We start from the raw sequence: 16,921 nt of genomic DNA, 5'->3' as shown, positions 1-16,921 counted from the left end.
ATTAGGTACGACTTTCGTATTACAGTACTTATCATCTAGAAATGACAAATTTCCTTGGTTATTTTGGGACAATCACGATAATGCTACCAAGCTCCTTTCGCTTCTATCTTTGACCTTTTCGTACGCCTCCTTAGTAACACGCCTTTTAGTCTTACGAGGCACGTGTTCAGTAACTAGTAGGCCTTAATGTCTTTTGGGTTGAAAAGCGTTTTAAGGTCTAGGCTACGCTGCTAAGAATTTGCAGTCTTAGTTCTCGGAAATAATGGAAAATTTTCTGTCAGTATCGTAAGATGCTAGAAATTTTAGATCTTCGACTAATTCAAGAATCTAAGGAACTCGAGATACGCTTCAATGGGCTCTAAATAATAATTTAATCGAACGCAACGCAATTTCTAATCTGATGCACTTGGATAACCACTTTACGGCGTACTGCACATATTCGGAAACGCTTAACAGCTACGTTATGCAAATCTAATTACAGAGGCATTTAGGTCGTTAGTGTACGGATCTGTCGCGGAATGCAACGCTTAATTCGTAGCTGTTACTGCAGAGGCCACTTAAATTTCACTTACTCCAACGAATGGGCATCTTTTTATCGTCAATTGCATTTGATAGGTTTTCGTAATATTCATATGCAAATATGTGTTTTCGTAACCTTACAATCGTTACGTGTTTCATTCGCGACGAAGCAAGAGAGAAACAAGAAGCTAAAACTGAACTAAATTTCAAACTATTTATCTTCTTTTTGAAAACGATTTACGTACAACGTAATTCTAGTTGAATACTTAATTTCAATACTACATTGTTCAAGTACTTTCGTTTGATTTCTTTGATTTTGAGAAACCTTCTTTCAGCTAACTCTCTCGTAGTCGTCTTTTACTCGAACGAATTCAAACGTTCACACCCGTGCCAAGTCGCAAGCCAGCTCGACGTCACAGTACAACGTCATACACGAACTGACCAGCCATTTTTCTCTCGTAGTAGCCACACATTACCTAATCGTTCTCTTTTCTGAATTATTCCAGGTAACTTTCGAGACGCCCGTATGACGGTCGCTCGACGGGGAGGGCCCTGCAAGCGTACCACTTCTGTCGCTATCGCCTCAGCGTTCCGCCTAGCCCCGTCGAGATCTCATAAATGCGAACCATCTATCACGGTTCGTTCTGTGAAGCACGTCGCCGCCGTCGTCCGGCTACTAACATAGCACGGCCTATCCAGCAGCAGCCGCCAGAGTGTCGTGTGGCCGCATGGTCGCGTGACGCGGATCCAGACAGACAGACACGGACGACGATGAACACTCGAGCGCAGTTTGTGCATCTATCTGTGTGTATGTGTATGCGCGCGCGTGTCTGTATGCATATATGTGCAAATGTGTGTATGTATGTGTGCGCGCGTCGATGCTCTGTGAACATTCGCGGAACTTCGTTTACGCGAACGCGTGTCCCATTCGCCGAGTACTGTAATCGACGAAGACGCGCAACGGTCTGACCATGTTCATATCCCGCAAGTGCTACGCCTTACACGTAACTGATACACGCAGAGCCACGTAACACGTGCACAATAAAATACCTAAGCAAAACCTAAGCCGTGTGTTCGATATTGATCGTGGTGAAAGGAGTTTGCATGGTGTTCCTCGACACACGAGTGGCCGGTGTCGCGAAACGCGTCTGTTCTCCTTCCACTTCTTCCTCTGCTAATTCTTCCGCTACTTCTTCTTCTTCTTCTTCTTCTTCTTCTTCTTCTCCTGATTCTTCTTCTTCTTCTTCTTCTTCTCCTACATCGAGGAAACGGTGTTCGAAAGAAAGAGGAAGTTAACGTCGTTGGAAGCGAAGGTTCGTCAGGAAGTTACGAAAGACTTGACCAAAAAGCGTGCTGGAAAACTGGGACGAAGAGAAAAGTTTCGCGGGCAGGTGATGAAAGGCGAGAGAGAAATCGAAGGAAGGATAGGCTGCTTGGTAACTCGAATTACACGCTCGTTGAAACATCGAATCCTTCGATCGAGTCTGAGAAGGACGGATGACGAAGTGGAAGGGAGAAATTGAGAAGATCGAGTTTGTGCTTTACATTCGCACAGAAAACCAAGGAAGTAGCTGTTCCGCGATCGTCCAACGGTTTCTAGTCCTCCACCTAAACTTTTATGACCACGCACGCGTTCAATTTTCGCGACGAACTCGCGGCCGCTGTTCAAACGCTTCTTCCTTTCCTCCTTCCGCTCGCAAACGAAATCCATTTCAACGTTCGTTCACACGCGAGTGATGTTCCACGTTATAATCATCGTGGAAGGGCACCCGGGGAAATTTCACGCGTTTGCTAGTTTTCGCTCGAAAAGGATCGCCGACAGCGAACACGCAGAAATTCCTACGGAACCATCTAAAGATGATTTAAAAATGAAAAATAGATTATAATTGTATACTTGTGACGAGCGTCGCCGCTGTGTACACCCTTACATCGACTGTGATTATAATGGATATAATTATTAAGTCTTTCAGAGGATGCCGAATAAATACACAGTACAGAAACTCGTTGCGGAACGAGTTAACAAACGCAGGATTACCTGGGAGTCCTCGAGATCGGTAAGTTTAGACGTCTCGCGATTGCCAGTGGTCTTCCAGTTGAAGTGGAATTTTTAATAATTCATCGTTTCCACGTGTTTGCTAACATTGGTAGAAAATATCGTATAAACGCGGATCGGGGTATTCGCTCTCGTTTTACGATGCGATAACGGCTTACGAATCTTTCTTTCTCTCAAGTCGTTTAGCGCAACAGTCTCGATCCAATAATTCGTTTCATTAAGCAGCCAAGCTTTTTCTTTCTCGCGAAATCGAATTTCACATGATTAGGCAGGCAGTGGAATCGAACGAACCATTGAATTTCCAAAGCGAGTTCATTTAGTTTCCCGTTGAAAAAGAAGCAATTAATTTACTTTGGACGAGCGATCGGCTCGGCGACTCGCTCTACCACAGATTCGTTGGCTGACGCGTCTCAACTATGATATCGATCTCTCGAGGACGCCAACTGTAGACAAGATCGGATAAGAAATGAAAACCGAGAAAAGAAAAAAAAAAACAGGAAAAATGCGATACGCCGAGAACGCAACGCAGAATTTCGAATTACAGACGAGCAGAGATTATGGCCGCTCCTGGGATGATCGAAAAAGGTAATCGAACGTGCACAGAGAAACCGGCGAAAGAGAAGAAACAACGGTAACGTCATCAACAGCAGCTACACGATAACGAGAAACAAGTTGAGTGAAAGAAAAAGGAAAGGACGAATTAAAAGAAGAAGAAAGAACAACGAGAGTTCGCGCAAAAGGATGGAACGAAGAAAAGAGAACGAGCGTAATCTCCAGACGTAACGCAATAAGTGCTTCGTTAAAATGAAGAAAAAACCTGCAATAAAGTGCTTCGAAAATAAACAAAAAAAAAAAGATAAAATAAAATAAAAGTAAAGTAAAATCGTAGTTGATTATCGAGAGGGTTAACAGAGCAGAGTTATGGTTTAAGGCGAACCTAAGATTAAGAATTATAACGTACGCGTCGCGCGAGAATACAAAAAGATAAAATATAAAGTAAAAACAGATATAAAATAGAGCACGTGTAGTAGAGGGAAAGGGACGAATATTAAAAGAAAATAAACAAAATTTGAAGAAAATAAAACAATGTGTGTTTGTATGTTTCTATGTTTATATAATCCCCGCGTGTGAGAGCGAGGCCGTAGAAGATCTAATAAGACGCACAAACAATTTAAACGAACGATTTAAAAAAATATAAAATAGAAAAGAACGTGGGATAGGAAATGAGACGAACGAAAAAAGAAGGAAGAGAGAGATGAATGAAAACGGAAGTGAAACGAAGAACGCACGTGTGATGTGAGAAAAAGTAGTGACGGTCGTGTTGGCACAGGCAACCGAAAGCAGGTGCGTGTGTTTGATGTAACGACGATCGAGCAACCCGTTACGTTTGTTGTAAACGTGTCTTGTTGCATCGAGAATTGTAACGCGTGTAGTAGTCGTTGTTCTTGGGCTACGTTCGTTGGAAAATATATCGTGGCTGATAGACCGATATTGTAAAGCGAACGATGTGTTTGAACGTGGAACATATGTTGCAGTTGATAGTCACTGCCGTAGAAATTGTGAATATATTATCGATAGTGTAAATTTAGAGAGATATCGGATCGACCAGAAGCGAGTTTGGGATTACACACCATGTTTGAAATATTTCAACGAAATTATTAGAAATCAGAGTAAGACGATGAATGAAATTTACGAAGAAAAAGATATAAAAATTCTCATTAGCCAAAGCGTGTGAATTATTGTTAATTATATCGATATCTATTTTACTTTTTTACCACAATTTTCCTTATTTTCAGGATATTTAATTTAGCGGGGTGTTCGCGTTAAATTTAGCATACTAATAATCGTTACACGAATTTAAATCTAAATTAAAATTAAAGTCATTCGCAAACATATTTATAAAGGCTGGTAATTATGCTGTATTTAAAAAAGTTCATATATGTTGTTAAAAACAAACTTTGACAATGCCATTAGGATATTAATAAATTCACGATACAACGAAATTTAAGATAACAGATAATCCCAAACTTGCAAAAGATAGCATAAGAGGATTGACGATTACAAAGTTTCTTTTTATTGCTTGTTATTTATCAAAATGACAGGAACGATAATATTTTTTTAGATAACTGTAAATAACACGGACGAAATCAAGTTTACTCGTTATGAATGAAAATGTACCTGTTTTAAGCTATCGTGAAATGGTATTTATCTCTCTAGATTTACTACCAGCTTCAAATAACGTTAATAATATCAATGTTTCGTCTATTTTCATTCGCCGTATTTTTGACAAGAAACACCAGTTAGCCATGTTATATAAAATATAATTTGCGATTAATATATCTTGTTAGCAAAATTAAACATTATTTACAGTGCGACGTAGAATTTTATTAATGTCACCGTAAGAACTCGCTTCGCAGCAAACAACGCAGCAACTAATTATTGATATATATATATACGATAATTTGTCGTATCAATTTTTGGAAAAGGACCGAAGTTCGACCAGGTAAGTCATGCAATATCGATTACAGAATATAAAAACATGTTCCAAAAATATCTGAACTCTAATCTCTAAATATCGAAATTATCAATAAACGAAGGAAACTCCGAACTTGTCCTCTATCAAATTCTTTCTATTTTTATAACAAATAATTAACCTTGTACGTTGCGCTACTACGATCATCGATGAACTTGAATATAATCAAACACACGTATAAAGAAGTTAGGATAGTCATTAAAAAGAAAAAAAAAGGCCTCTTCGAGCTTTGGATCGTAGTCGCTTCTCGAACAGTTTTTATCGCTATCGTATATTCTTGATATTTAATCACGTAAAGAAACTAACGAGTTGTCGATCGATCGTGATCGATTAGTATCATTATCAAGTACACACATAGTATCGTAATATATAGTTTCTATGACAATACGTAAATGGTAGAGATTCTCGAAAAAAATCCAATTTCTCCGTGGCCGTGTAAAACACAGCGATCATAGAACATATTTACATATTGACGCGCTTATATTTTTATATATGTATAGTAAGAAGAATTGTAAAATAGTATCGTTATAGCGTATTGTACATAAGAGACAGTACTACGTATCGTGGTTAATGGCGTTTCAGCGTTTCTTCGGAATTTTCGAACGCGTTGGCCGAATAGCTGAAAATAATCCAAATACTCCAAATATTCGAATATTCATCACGTAGATCGCTGAACGTTGTTCTCGTTTGAAATTGCACGGTTTCGATTATTTTGCTAAATAATAGCGTTAATTCTTTGTCTGGCATCGTATTTTATTTACTCCGTTCAAAACGTGCTTTTGTTTCGTCGTATGGAATTGTTCGACTTTGTGCCTTTTCGGAGGAATAAATTTGACGGGAAATTGTTTGATAACATATTACGGTTACAAGCAGCCCTTAAATTTTTCAATGAACAATCGGTGTTATCGATATTTGCATATTAAACTTAAAATTAGGTCATAACAAACGTTATCGAATTGTTTGAGTATCATTTAATATTACGAAGTTTCATTAAAATTTCAGATTAATTTACATAAATGTCTAGTTCACAATGGAACGCGGTTAATATTTAAATAAAATATTTTACTTTTACTAAAGAAACGTTTATGTTTCTTAAGATTATTGCTCTGAGAACATAATACTTTCGAATTGTCTTTAATAGCCATTCAACAAGTTACATTATTTCGATTAAAATTTGCTAAACTGACACATGCCGCTGCTTTCCAGACAAAGTAGCTTATAATAGACAATTGACTTGTTGAAAATACTGGATATTGCCAGTCAAAGAATTAATATTGGCTACGGAAATCAAGACGGCGTCGATGGTATTAGTAGTAGCGGATTGTACAAGTCAGACGTGACTCGGAGCCGTCAGATTCTAAAATATCTCTGTTTTATTTCTCGCTGTTCTGTTTGCCGAATTTCAGAGAGAGTGGAAATAAAAATCATCCGGATTAAATATTAATATACATAATATTATATAGACCTGTATATTTCATTTCCAGTAAAAAAATTATTAACTTTTGCGTTAAATTAGGATCGCGCGAAATAAAAAATGAATGTTACTAATGAAATTGTTTTAGTTTCTTGGGATTAAAAGTTTAAATCATACTTTATCACATTTCTTTCTTTTTCTACGGTGTAAAAAATGAATAAGTCAAATTACATCATTTCAGAATTCGAAATACGCAGTTTTACATCGAGTGAAATTACAATGAAATTTAATACTTTTCGCTCAACGTACCTACAACGTCCCATTTATCGGTATAGTATCTCCAGTGTTTCACTCGTTTTGCTAACAAGAAGAACGTTAATAACAGAAATGTCACGGAGCATTTTTATCATTGTAGAATTTTCCACTATCGAGAGATATTTTAATCGATAACGATACCTACAATTTCTTTTATGTGAATCACCTTTGCAAATCCTCATATTTGTCGTATGTTTCGCTATTATCATCGAAACAGGAATCGAAGCGCATGATAAAAGAGAGAATTAATTAGCGTTCTGTTTGATTCGACGAATTCAGAGGACCTTCGAGTATTCTCATCTGCGCCGGTATTATCCATCTGCCAATTATACGCGTGTTCCTCTGAAACAACGATCTCTCTTCGATTCCACGAATTTCCAAGAACGTTACGCTTTGATCTCTCGCTTGTAGGCAGAGAATGCGTACAGCAGATAATTGTTCCCTTTTACCTTTACGACGTACGCTATCGCTCAAATGTATCCAAACATTTGATTCTTAACAAGACTATTCAGACGATTCACGTTAGAGGTGAAAATCCTTTTATATAAAATTTTCTCTTTTGTTACCATCGAATGAATGAAAATGAAATAATTTATCTGTTGAATCAATCATTAGTTAACAAATATTCTTACTTATTTCAATAGCATTTAGGTACGTATCGTTATTATAAATTACGAATCGATCAAGTGTGCGAATATTTGCAAGCGATAGCATAAATCCGACGTTAGAAGATTCTGAAAATCGTAGAAAAACGATGGACATCGAAGAACGTAAACAGCAATTATAACATCGTGTAACGAGGTACATGGCGTCGGACACGCGTTCTACGTGTCCTGGTTCCTTGAATTCGTCGATATTGGCATGAAACCAGCTGAGCGGCGAACGTCTGGCTAGATTTTAGGCCGAGTTATTTACATACGAATGGAGACTGAACCGAATGCATTTGCCAAACATTTTTTTCTTCCACAACCCCACGCTCGATATTTTCGACATCCGCAGATCCGCTTGTACAGTATGTCTCGTATAATGTGAACAAGAATGCATTTGGAGGTGAGAGGGAACAGCTGGTGATTCATGGGACGCGTGTCGCGTCGAATCGTTAATCGTTTAGCCGATAATACTGTTTCCGGTCAATACGCACGAAAATCGTAATTAATGCCCGAAATGTGCAGAATTTTGATGCGCCCTGTAACTCTGTTTCAAAGTGCGCAACGATGCACGAACATTCCGGCGAATTCTCAAAATATTTAATATTGGGAAAATGTGGTACGTTTACGGAGCTTAATTCGCATATTTTCAAGCGATGCAGATGGTTATAAATGACGCGATAGAAATTCACTGACCGTTTCCCGCCTTTCCTAAATTTAGATATTTTTCACTGTTACATATAGGTACGACGCCTTTTTTATTTCTTCATAATTTCGATGTGCCAATTTTCTTTCCTCTTAGCACGAATTTCTGAAATTTCTCAAACGTTTGTTCTCCTTCTGATATTTTGACGTCGGTCAAAAGTTTACACAGGAATTTAAGAGAAATTTGCAGGCTATGAACTTTCGTAAAAATAGGAATTTTATGGAATAATAAACAGACAGACTTATTTGCAGTGGCTTTCACGAACCTCTTCTCTGTAGATTTCGATCTGTTACTGCCTGAAAATACAAAGATTCGAGATTTCCACGCTCGAGTAGCCACAAAAGATTACTCGAAGCGACAAGATCATAGGGTTCCCGTTTCGCGCGAAAAAATGCTCTGGATCAATAGAAAAGAATTCAGCTCGAATAATGTTTCCTCTGTCCGGTAATCGGGAGGAACGTTGTTTTAATCGCAATCAAGTAGGACAAAAAGACATCGATAATCGTATCGAGTGTCAGGTGTTAGCTCATCCTTTGTGTACTTTTCCTACCGATGGTCCTCATCGATTTTCGATTATCTTCGTTTTCGTAATGAATATTCCTAAAAGGATTGGCGCGAACCGATGGTTAACGAACGTGAAGAAAAGTGGCCGAAAGGTTTTGCACGAAAATGAACCGTTTCCAGAACGTTTCGTGAGAAAATTCATGCCTTTAATTCTTCACGCGAATCAACCGATCTATGTATCACTTTGAATTACAAAATTCGGCCTAGTTCAGCGTGCCGTGTTCGATTTGAATTATTTATTACCGTTGCAATTAATTACGAGAAGGAACACCAGCTGTACCTGTCGCAACGAGGGATAATTTTCTAATGTATTGGAAATAAATTCCAGCCATCCAACTCGCGAATAGTATCTCTAAATAATGAAGAATTCCGATTAAAATTTTAATGATTGCTTTGTATTACATTAATCATAAACGTAATATAATTCGAAATCCGAGATATTATAATTTTCACAAAGATTCACGGGATTTTCAACATAATGTACGATGAATAGGTCAACTAAATCTGCTTAAGAAGGAAGCACAAGTTATATCGAACCAAAGCGTAAATTCTTGTCATCGTTACTCCGTTATTTGCGAAAAATGTATACCTATCGTAAAATTCAAAAGCTTGAGGAAAACAACTTCCTTTCGACATCGCATACCTGGCACAAAACTCGGTAAAATTTGACCTCTCTTTATCTCTTCCATACCACGTGGCAACCGAGATTTTGTCAAAAAGCGGTCTTGCCAAAAGCCTGACATTCGTTTAAGCGAAATCGTATTTTCCGACGAAGCGTAGCGTTTACCGTAGAGAACGAGAGCCCGAAGAGCGTTTTTCTCCACGTTGCTTCGCGTTATCCGTAGAACAGCGAACAGGAACGGCGTGCAAAAAATAATTGGAAGCGAGACGAGAATATGCGAATAGAAAGAAAGAACGAACGAGAATAAGACAGCAAAAAAACAAACAAAAAAAAAAAAAAAGAAAAGAGAGGAAAGATCGAACGATGATGAATGGCAACAACAGCACTGTATATTATTGCAATTATTTATTATTACGACATGTTCGTTGACTATTATGTTAGAAATAAAAACTACATTGAGAAACTGGCCGAGTAAAATGAATTTCTAATGGGACAAACCCTGGAAATATTTCCATTTTTCCCCGAGATCTGCCTTATTCATCCCACTCTGGCCTTTATTCTGCCCCTATCGTTTCATTCTCCGGCCCCTTTCGCTCTCTATAGTCACGGAAACAACGAAGTGGGAAAGCGAGGGCACTCGAGCCGGAAGAAAAGCGGAACAAGAGACGAGGACGTGGCTGAAGGCTCCGCTTCGAAACACAATATTTGCTGTTTCTTCATCGCCCGCCCACTCAAGAACGATTCCACGAGTTTTCGAGTGCTCGATCGCTGGTATTAGATTCACCATCCTCGAAACAGAGAGTATTCGCTCGTTTCGCAGAATTATTCGAAGGGTGAAAGCTTGGACTAAAGAGAAGAACTTTCGAGGAGGGTCGAGTCATTCGGCAGATGAATACATATTTATCCCGAGCCATTTCGCTCTTTCAAATCGTTGTTATATATCCTTCCTCGATATTTCTTCCTGCGCGGAAGATAGATTCGATAGATTTGTGAAAATATATTCGGCACGATGATACGTATTTAAAAAAATCTAATGTTTCTCTGCGTTAGAGATTTACAAACTGCGATAGCTTCCAAAGGATCCGCGGAATTTCTGAAAATTCAGAGACAGTGGCGGTGCTAAGTTTAGCTTTGTAAACTTACCCTTTGTAAACTCGTTAATTATCGTACAGCTATTGTCACCTAATTCTCTTCTCCTTTGGTTCCCTTTTTTTTTTTTTGCTGTAGTACACTTTTTGCTGAATCAACGGATTTTTAATTAATTACTAAATGCACGTTCCATTGAGCAATCAGAAAGATCCTGTTTATCCGAAACAATGCATTGGAAAAGGGTGGCACGGACAAAAATCAATATTTCGTATTGTTTAAAGGCTCCTACCGCAGACCCGTGCCATTCGGGTGGCATTTATTCTCTCGTCTACCATTTACTGATAAACGATTCTAAACAAAAGACTGAAAGTAAATTTCGCGTGTCTTTTCCTAGTTGAAATAATATCTCGATAAATATCGGAACAGTGATACGTAGGATAGCAATAGACTTCATAAATAACAATAATTTGTTTTTATTCTATCTGCCCCTCTATAAAGAACAGATATTTCTTTTCACTTCCTCGTTCATTCCCTCTGTTCGAAAAATATCGTATCGTCCTGTGCTTTTTCGTGCTGTATGGCTTCATTCACGTATTTAATTTATGCGTTCCGCTAAAAGTCTCGTTCTTGCGTGGGAAACGACCGAAAAGAAATTATAGTAAGCGTAACAAATAAATTTATTTCTTAATTTTAGACTTCAATACTATATTCCACTATTATATATAACAGACTTAATAAATAGCTAAAGATGTAGTAATTTTTTATCAAACGATAATTTAATTTTAAGCTTGATAGAAATACCATTTTAAATACAAATTAGAATTTCTAAATTCGTTTCTGTCGAATATTTTCAAAATGAGGTGTTGGAGCCCAATATTCCGTTGATTGTGGCACGGGTGTTGTTAAATTTGCATACGTTCTTGATAATGATGGTAAATTTACTTCGGTGGTATTCGTTTTATCTATAATCTTTATATTTTTGTCACTGTCCGATCTTGATATTTTGATATGCAGTTTGGGATTTTCACCTTTGACCATCTGCAATCATTAGAAAGAACATTAAATGAACAAAATCTACGAGTAAATTATTAATTTCGAGTTACAGCTACAGGTATCACGATTCGAATTAAACATCTACCACTCGTCTTGTTCCTCGTTGTCTATTTCTAATAAGAGATTTTTCAAATAAAATTCTCCAATCTGCGTTTCACATAATAACGTGATAAATGATTTCACAATGATTTAGTATGCACCGACCTCACGTTTTATCATAAAAATTATATAGTATCATAAATCGGATAAAAAATCATGATATGATATACGTACAAATAATAATTTCATATACAGTTTAATTCTAGTTCTACCTTATTTCTAATTTCTCACAAAGTTTTTGTATATGTTCGTTTTATTTTTACTTTAAATATACTCATAATGTTTCGAATTTTAAATATCTCCGTATTAGAGTTTATATTTCGATATTTTTATATTAAAATTCGCATTTTAATATTCCTGTACCGATATCCATATTCTAACACTTTCCCATTGAAATTATTTGAATTACGACATAATGACTTTTTACTACTAAATCATTTTTCTACGTGTGTCTAGATGGAACATTTAACTCGTACCTAACATAATACATATATCATATACGTATTCTGCGATTTTTACCTTTATCTGCATCTTTTTGTTATTAACGTTCACCACTTTCGATTCAACGTCATCTTCATCCTCGATATAATCATTTTCAATAGTATACACAGGTATAGAAATTCTTTCGTAATCCCTTTTTCGCTTTTCATAATTATCGTCTTCGTATTTATCTTCTTCTTTAGGCAATTGTATCACGATGGTGTAAGGATGATGATTTTCGGCGCGTCCATCAAAATCGTCTCTCGTAGAACCATATCTGAAACGTCTGTTTATTGCTCTAGCGACTCTCATAACGAAGCAAATTTTAATTACGAGCCACGATAAATCTGTTAGTGAACTGTTCTACAAACAACTTGCGATCTAGTTTTCAATCCAATTACCAAAAAACCAGACGTTTCGAGTCGAATCACTCGAGCTTGCACAATTTTATAATTAAATTTAATGCCAAAAATATCGAAATTTCCCACTCTCCCTCCCCATTGTCAAGCACGTGACGCAGTCGATAAATCTACGACGTCGAACCGACAAATTAAACCGGGGATTTTGTAAAGTGGCACAGACAATGCGTCGTTTATTGACATCTGGCTTTATGCTTTTGGGCATGTGGTCATTAAATCGCGGGAAATTAATACAACTGTCAATAATTGGAATATAACGAACTCTACGATCGTCGATGATCTTAATTTTCAGAATATACCTCGCGTCTTTTTTATCTTAAATTTATTTTTCTTAATTCTACTTTTTACGTTATACGTGCAATGCCCGATTCAGAATAAATAATAATCGGAATATGAAATTCCTAACTGAACGAAGCGAACTAAGTTCGCTATTAAATAATATTGCATAAATAAGGAAAAATACGTAAGAATACGATCTTCGTATCGCGCAACTCAATACTCACTCCGTACCTATTATAACTTGGCCTTCGAGAATAATGGTCTTCCGGTGATATCCTCTTAGAATGGTAGAACTTGGATGATTTGTGATCCGCGTACGATCGAGGCCGCCACCATGGTCTACGTTGATAGTACTTGTACGGCCTGATCAGTTTGTAACCGTCTCCCATTTCGATAATTTCGAACAGCAACGCGAAAAGTGCAACTAGAAAACAGCGCTAGTGAAGCAACAAATTATTGATTTTATACGATTGAAAAAGCGATCGAACGAGATAAAAACGTATCTTCTTACAACTTTGATTAATTTTTAGTCTTTTTTTCATAATTTATTAATATATAGTAGCTGAAATTTAACGGTGTTCCTAACTTCGAATTTGAGTTATTTGTCGTTTACGTTATTACAATCTAACTGACGTTATTCGAGAAATTATCGTACGATCCGCTGTTCTTTCTTCGTTCATATAGTATGCAATTGTTTCACGCGTCAAATCATATTATACAGTCTCCGTGTTTCAAGTTATCGAGTTGTCTGCATACAATCAGTTTCTCAATTTCGATCCTATTGATAGTTCTTGACGCTTCTATCGATTTCGACAATGAAACAGCGCCATGACAACGCGTTATGATAAACGTCGACGATGAGAATCGGTCAGATACCGTTTTATTATACCCCGTGAAAATGTGTTACGAGACGAACGGGAAAGAAGACAGAGCCACGCACGTTGTGCCTCTCGTATACGTGATTGCAGCTCCATTCAGAAAATTAATCAATGTGCCAACGTGACGTAAATATTCGACGAAACTCGACGTGGTAAATCGTAATGTAATTAGTACTCACCCGTATAAGTATATTCATTTTCGAAATTAAGAAACTCCACTTTGTACAATTACCCCGTTGCACTGTTATATTTATTCGAATAAAGTTCGTGATTTAAAATAACATAGCCGAATCTGACGATCGTACAAACACGCGTGGTGCACTTCGCCACTTTCGAGCGATTCGAGTTCTATCGTTCACTGCGATCGAAGAGAACGGAGACAAATCGCGAGGCGAAGCGTCGTTTCATGCATTTCTGCACGGAATAACGAATCGTCGATGATTTCGTTCACGAGGCAACGTCCATGTGCGTCGTCACATCACTCGAAAGTTTTCATCCGCTAAACTTTCTTTTATATTTTTCCCCACTCTGTGGCAATTACGCGTATACCGACTACGCGAGAGAAAATTCTGATCCGATGGTCCACTCGTTTCTTACTTGATACCCCTTTTTTTTTATCTGTACTAAATCTCAGGCAACACGGACAGAAGCGGTAACCTGTGTTGAACGAAGCGATGCTCGTTAGCTACGTTTCTCCATCGGTCGCGTTGTCGCTTTCATTTCATTCATTCGCGTGGAACAGTGACGAGAAGAAGATGCTTTATCGTACGCTAAATACTTTCTAGTTTCCCTTTTTTTTATGTTTTTTGCTACGTTATTTACACTATGTTCGATACTTCCTAGTTTTTCTTCTCTCTGCTTCTTCTTCTCTTTTTCCTATATTATTTACGAACGAATCAAACGCTCGCATGATTTATTAATAGACAGTAGATGTTTTTAATTATTTTGTAAATTATCGTTCATCAACAACGAACCTGGATTTGCTGAGAATTTCTATTGTCAAGATTTTTTGTTTAAATTCGGTTCAACGATAAAAGCTAGAAGTGATCGTATTTTCGTGGAAACTAATTGGTTGAAATAAAAGCTTAGAGATAAACGAAGTTGTAGATTCCTGGAAAATGAAATACATAATTATTTATAGATAATTTCTCTACGTTTGTATGAGTCATCATGTAGAATCTTCTATTGTCAAGCACCTATTGTCCATTCTATTTCGTCGCTACGAATCGCTATTCGCCATTCTATTCTATCGTCTATTGTCACGAGCACCCTATTGTCAACAAGTCTCTATTATCCCGATGCTCTTACTCTTTTCTAAATATTTCCTGGTGTAAAAACTTCCTTGCATTCGTCAATTTATTATCATTTTTTAAATATCGACATTGGTCAACCTTACGATTCATATCGTTGAGACATTTTCAAGATGATTTTCTAGACGCGCGTTTCACTAATGTACCTATTATCATACAAATCGAATAGTCGTAACGTATCTAGCGATTAAATTAGTTAATATTAATTAAAATTCAACGCAAACGTGCTTGGTACATTTTGATAATGAATTCTCTTTAAACTAATAGATCGCTCCAATGTATGTAATTAACATGCGATTAAGAAGTCAATAATTAATGAGTTTCTTTTGAAAGTATCGATCGTTGTGACATGTAATATGCACGTAGAAGATTAAAATCACGTAAAACGTCGTTGGAAATATAAATTAAAAAATTACATGCTAAGAGTATACCTCTGCATTTTTCATTAACTCCGCTTTGATGCGCGAATATTTTATAACACGTGTTTTAAATAAAATATAACTACCAAGATAATATTTAATTACGCAATACGTTAACACGACGTTAATTTAATTTTCCAGAGAATCGATATTTCTGTTTGTACGACGATTTTCGTTGTGTCAGAGCAAGCATACGTTTCACAATTGGTATAATATTTATATATAAATAAAACAAGTTAAATATTCACAGCTCGTATCCTATCTCGTATTTAATACGATCTCGTATCTATCAGATATTTAAATATGCAAAAAAATAGCAAAAAAACACACGGGATACGCGACAATATAAATAGTAATTACTTAGAATAAATCATTTTATATTACTTAGGCAATGAAACAAATCACTGTTTGCGTTTCATTTCATTAGTAGTGTTGGTCAAAATGGAAATTTTCCTAAACATTCTAGTAACGGTATCATCTTAATACTAATAAAATGTATATTGTATTACCTTAATATTATTACTAACACATCTTGTTAGACATTGTTACAACAAGATTGGAACAGGATAAGCCTAAACCGGATGTCGGTCTACCCAAACTTGTCCGTCACAGTTACTTATTGTCGTGTACACGCACACACACACGCGCGTCCACACGCTTCGTCTCCCTTGTCTGGTATCGTCTTCGCTATTTTACGAAAACCGACTTTAATACCGGCGAACTGCACGGATAATAAAAGGATCAGTGAAAACTGGGACGACGCCAGTGCCAAAAAGTTTGATAGGTTTGAGAAAATTGAAGATACCATATCGCAATGCCGGTAAATCCAAAAACATTGAGCGAACGGAAGTAGTAATCCTGACCGACGAAGTTTTACGATTCCTAAACTATTTGTGAAACATACACTGTCATGATCGTTGCAAATGATACTCGATAAACAACTAAGCGAGATCATTACGATTTTTACAAAAGTTTGCCAGCTATTGAACTATTACGATCGCTGTAACAATACAAATTTAAGTTTTGTTAATACCTAATTGCGTAATTATACAGAAATTTCTAGATAAAAAGCGATCCGGTCAACGGATTAAATCGCCATCGCGTTTTAGATTGAAAGGACAAGGAAAACAAGAAACGATATATTCATTGTAAGATGAATTACGAAGAAAGAAACGAGAAACGGGGAGAGATATGAAGAAACTCAAAGGCAAGGCGGACGAAAGGAAGAAAAGAAGCGATCAGAGCGGAAAGGAAAATTGTCGGCTAGTGACGACACCTTTCGTGAACGCTACATTACCGTCATATCGTTCAAAACTGTGTTGTACCAAAGGAAAAATGGGACAGTTTATCGTAAAGGTCCTAATTTGAACGTTGCGCTAAAGGTACGGAACAGCTTTAAGACCATGTGGAAAGTAAATGGACGGAGAGACTGCTTTCTTCTGGAGAGAAGAGCAAACGAGGACAACCATAAAAATGCTTAGGAGAAGCTTGTGAAGCAAAACCAGTGTATGCAGAGACACGT

The 16,921-nt window shown here is 37.0% G+C and overlaps 2 protein-coding genes across 5 annotated transcripts in view; one reads left to right on the top strand and one right to left on the bottom strand.

Annotated features, from left to right (window-relative positions):
* Positions 1-9,684, top strand: part of LOC100743074 (blood vessel epicardial substance-like) — a 69,288-nt gene extending 59,604 nt beyond the window's left edge. For all 4 annotated transcript variants that reach the window (XM_033322468.1, XM_003491861.4, XM_033322465.1 and 1 more), the window contains exon 7: positions 1,026-9,684. In XM_033322468.1, coding sequence (XP_033178359.1) covers positions 1,026-1,049 — 24 coding nt within the window. In that variant the 3' untranslated portion in view covers positions 1,050-9,684. The remainder of the gene's footprint in view (positions 1-1,025) is intronic.
* A 1,537-nt stretch (positions 9,685-11,221) lies between these two features.
* On the bottom strand, positions 11,222-15,672 carry LOC100748783. The gene is made up of 3 exons (XM_024369808.2): positions 13,024-15,672; positions 12,134-12,380; positions 11,222-11,500 (listed from the first exon to the last, which is right to left on the bottom strand). The coding sequence occupies exons 1-3, from the start codon at positions 13,179-13,181 to the stop codon at positions 11,288-11,290; spliced, it is 618 nt and encodes a 205-aa protein (XP_024225576.1). The 5' UTR covers positions 13,182-15,672; the 3' UTR covers positions 11,222-11,287.
* Positions 15,673-16,921: the final 1,249 nt, after the last annotated feature.

This window comes from Bombus impatiens, unplaced genomic scaffold (assembly GCF_000188095.3).
Source record: "Bombus impatiens unplaced genomic scaffold, BIMP_2.2 scf_0640, whole genome shotgun sequence".
Taxonomy (NCBI): Eukaryota; Metazoa; Arthropoda; class Insecta; order Hymenoptera; family Apidae; genus Bombus; species Bombus impatiens.
This window is presented reverse-complemented; position numbering and strand designations above follow the sequence as displayed.

Coding starts and splice junctions, on each gene's coding strand:
- LOC100748783 (XM_024369808.2), bottom strand. CDS start 13,181: ATGGGAGACGGTTACAAACTGATCAGGCCGTACAAGTACTATCAACGT. Junction 12,381..13,023: donor CGAAGGCCAAGTTATAATAG/GTACGGAGTGAG, acceptor AGCAATAAACAG/ACGTTTCAGATATGGTTCTA. Junction 11,501..12,133: donor ACAAAAAGATGCAGATAAAG/GTAAAAATCGCA, acceptor TAATGATTGCAG/ATGGTCAAAGGTGAAAATCC.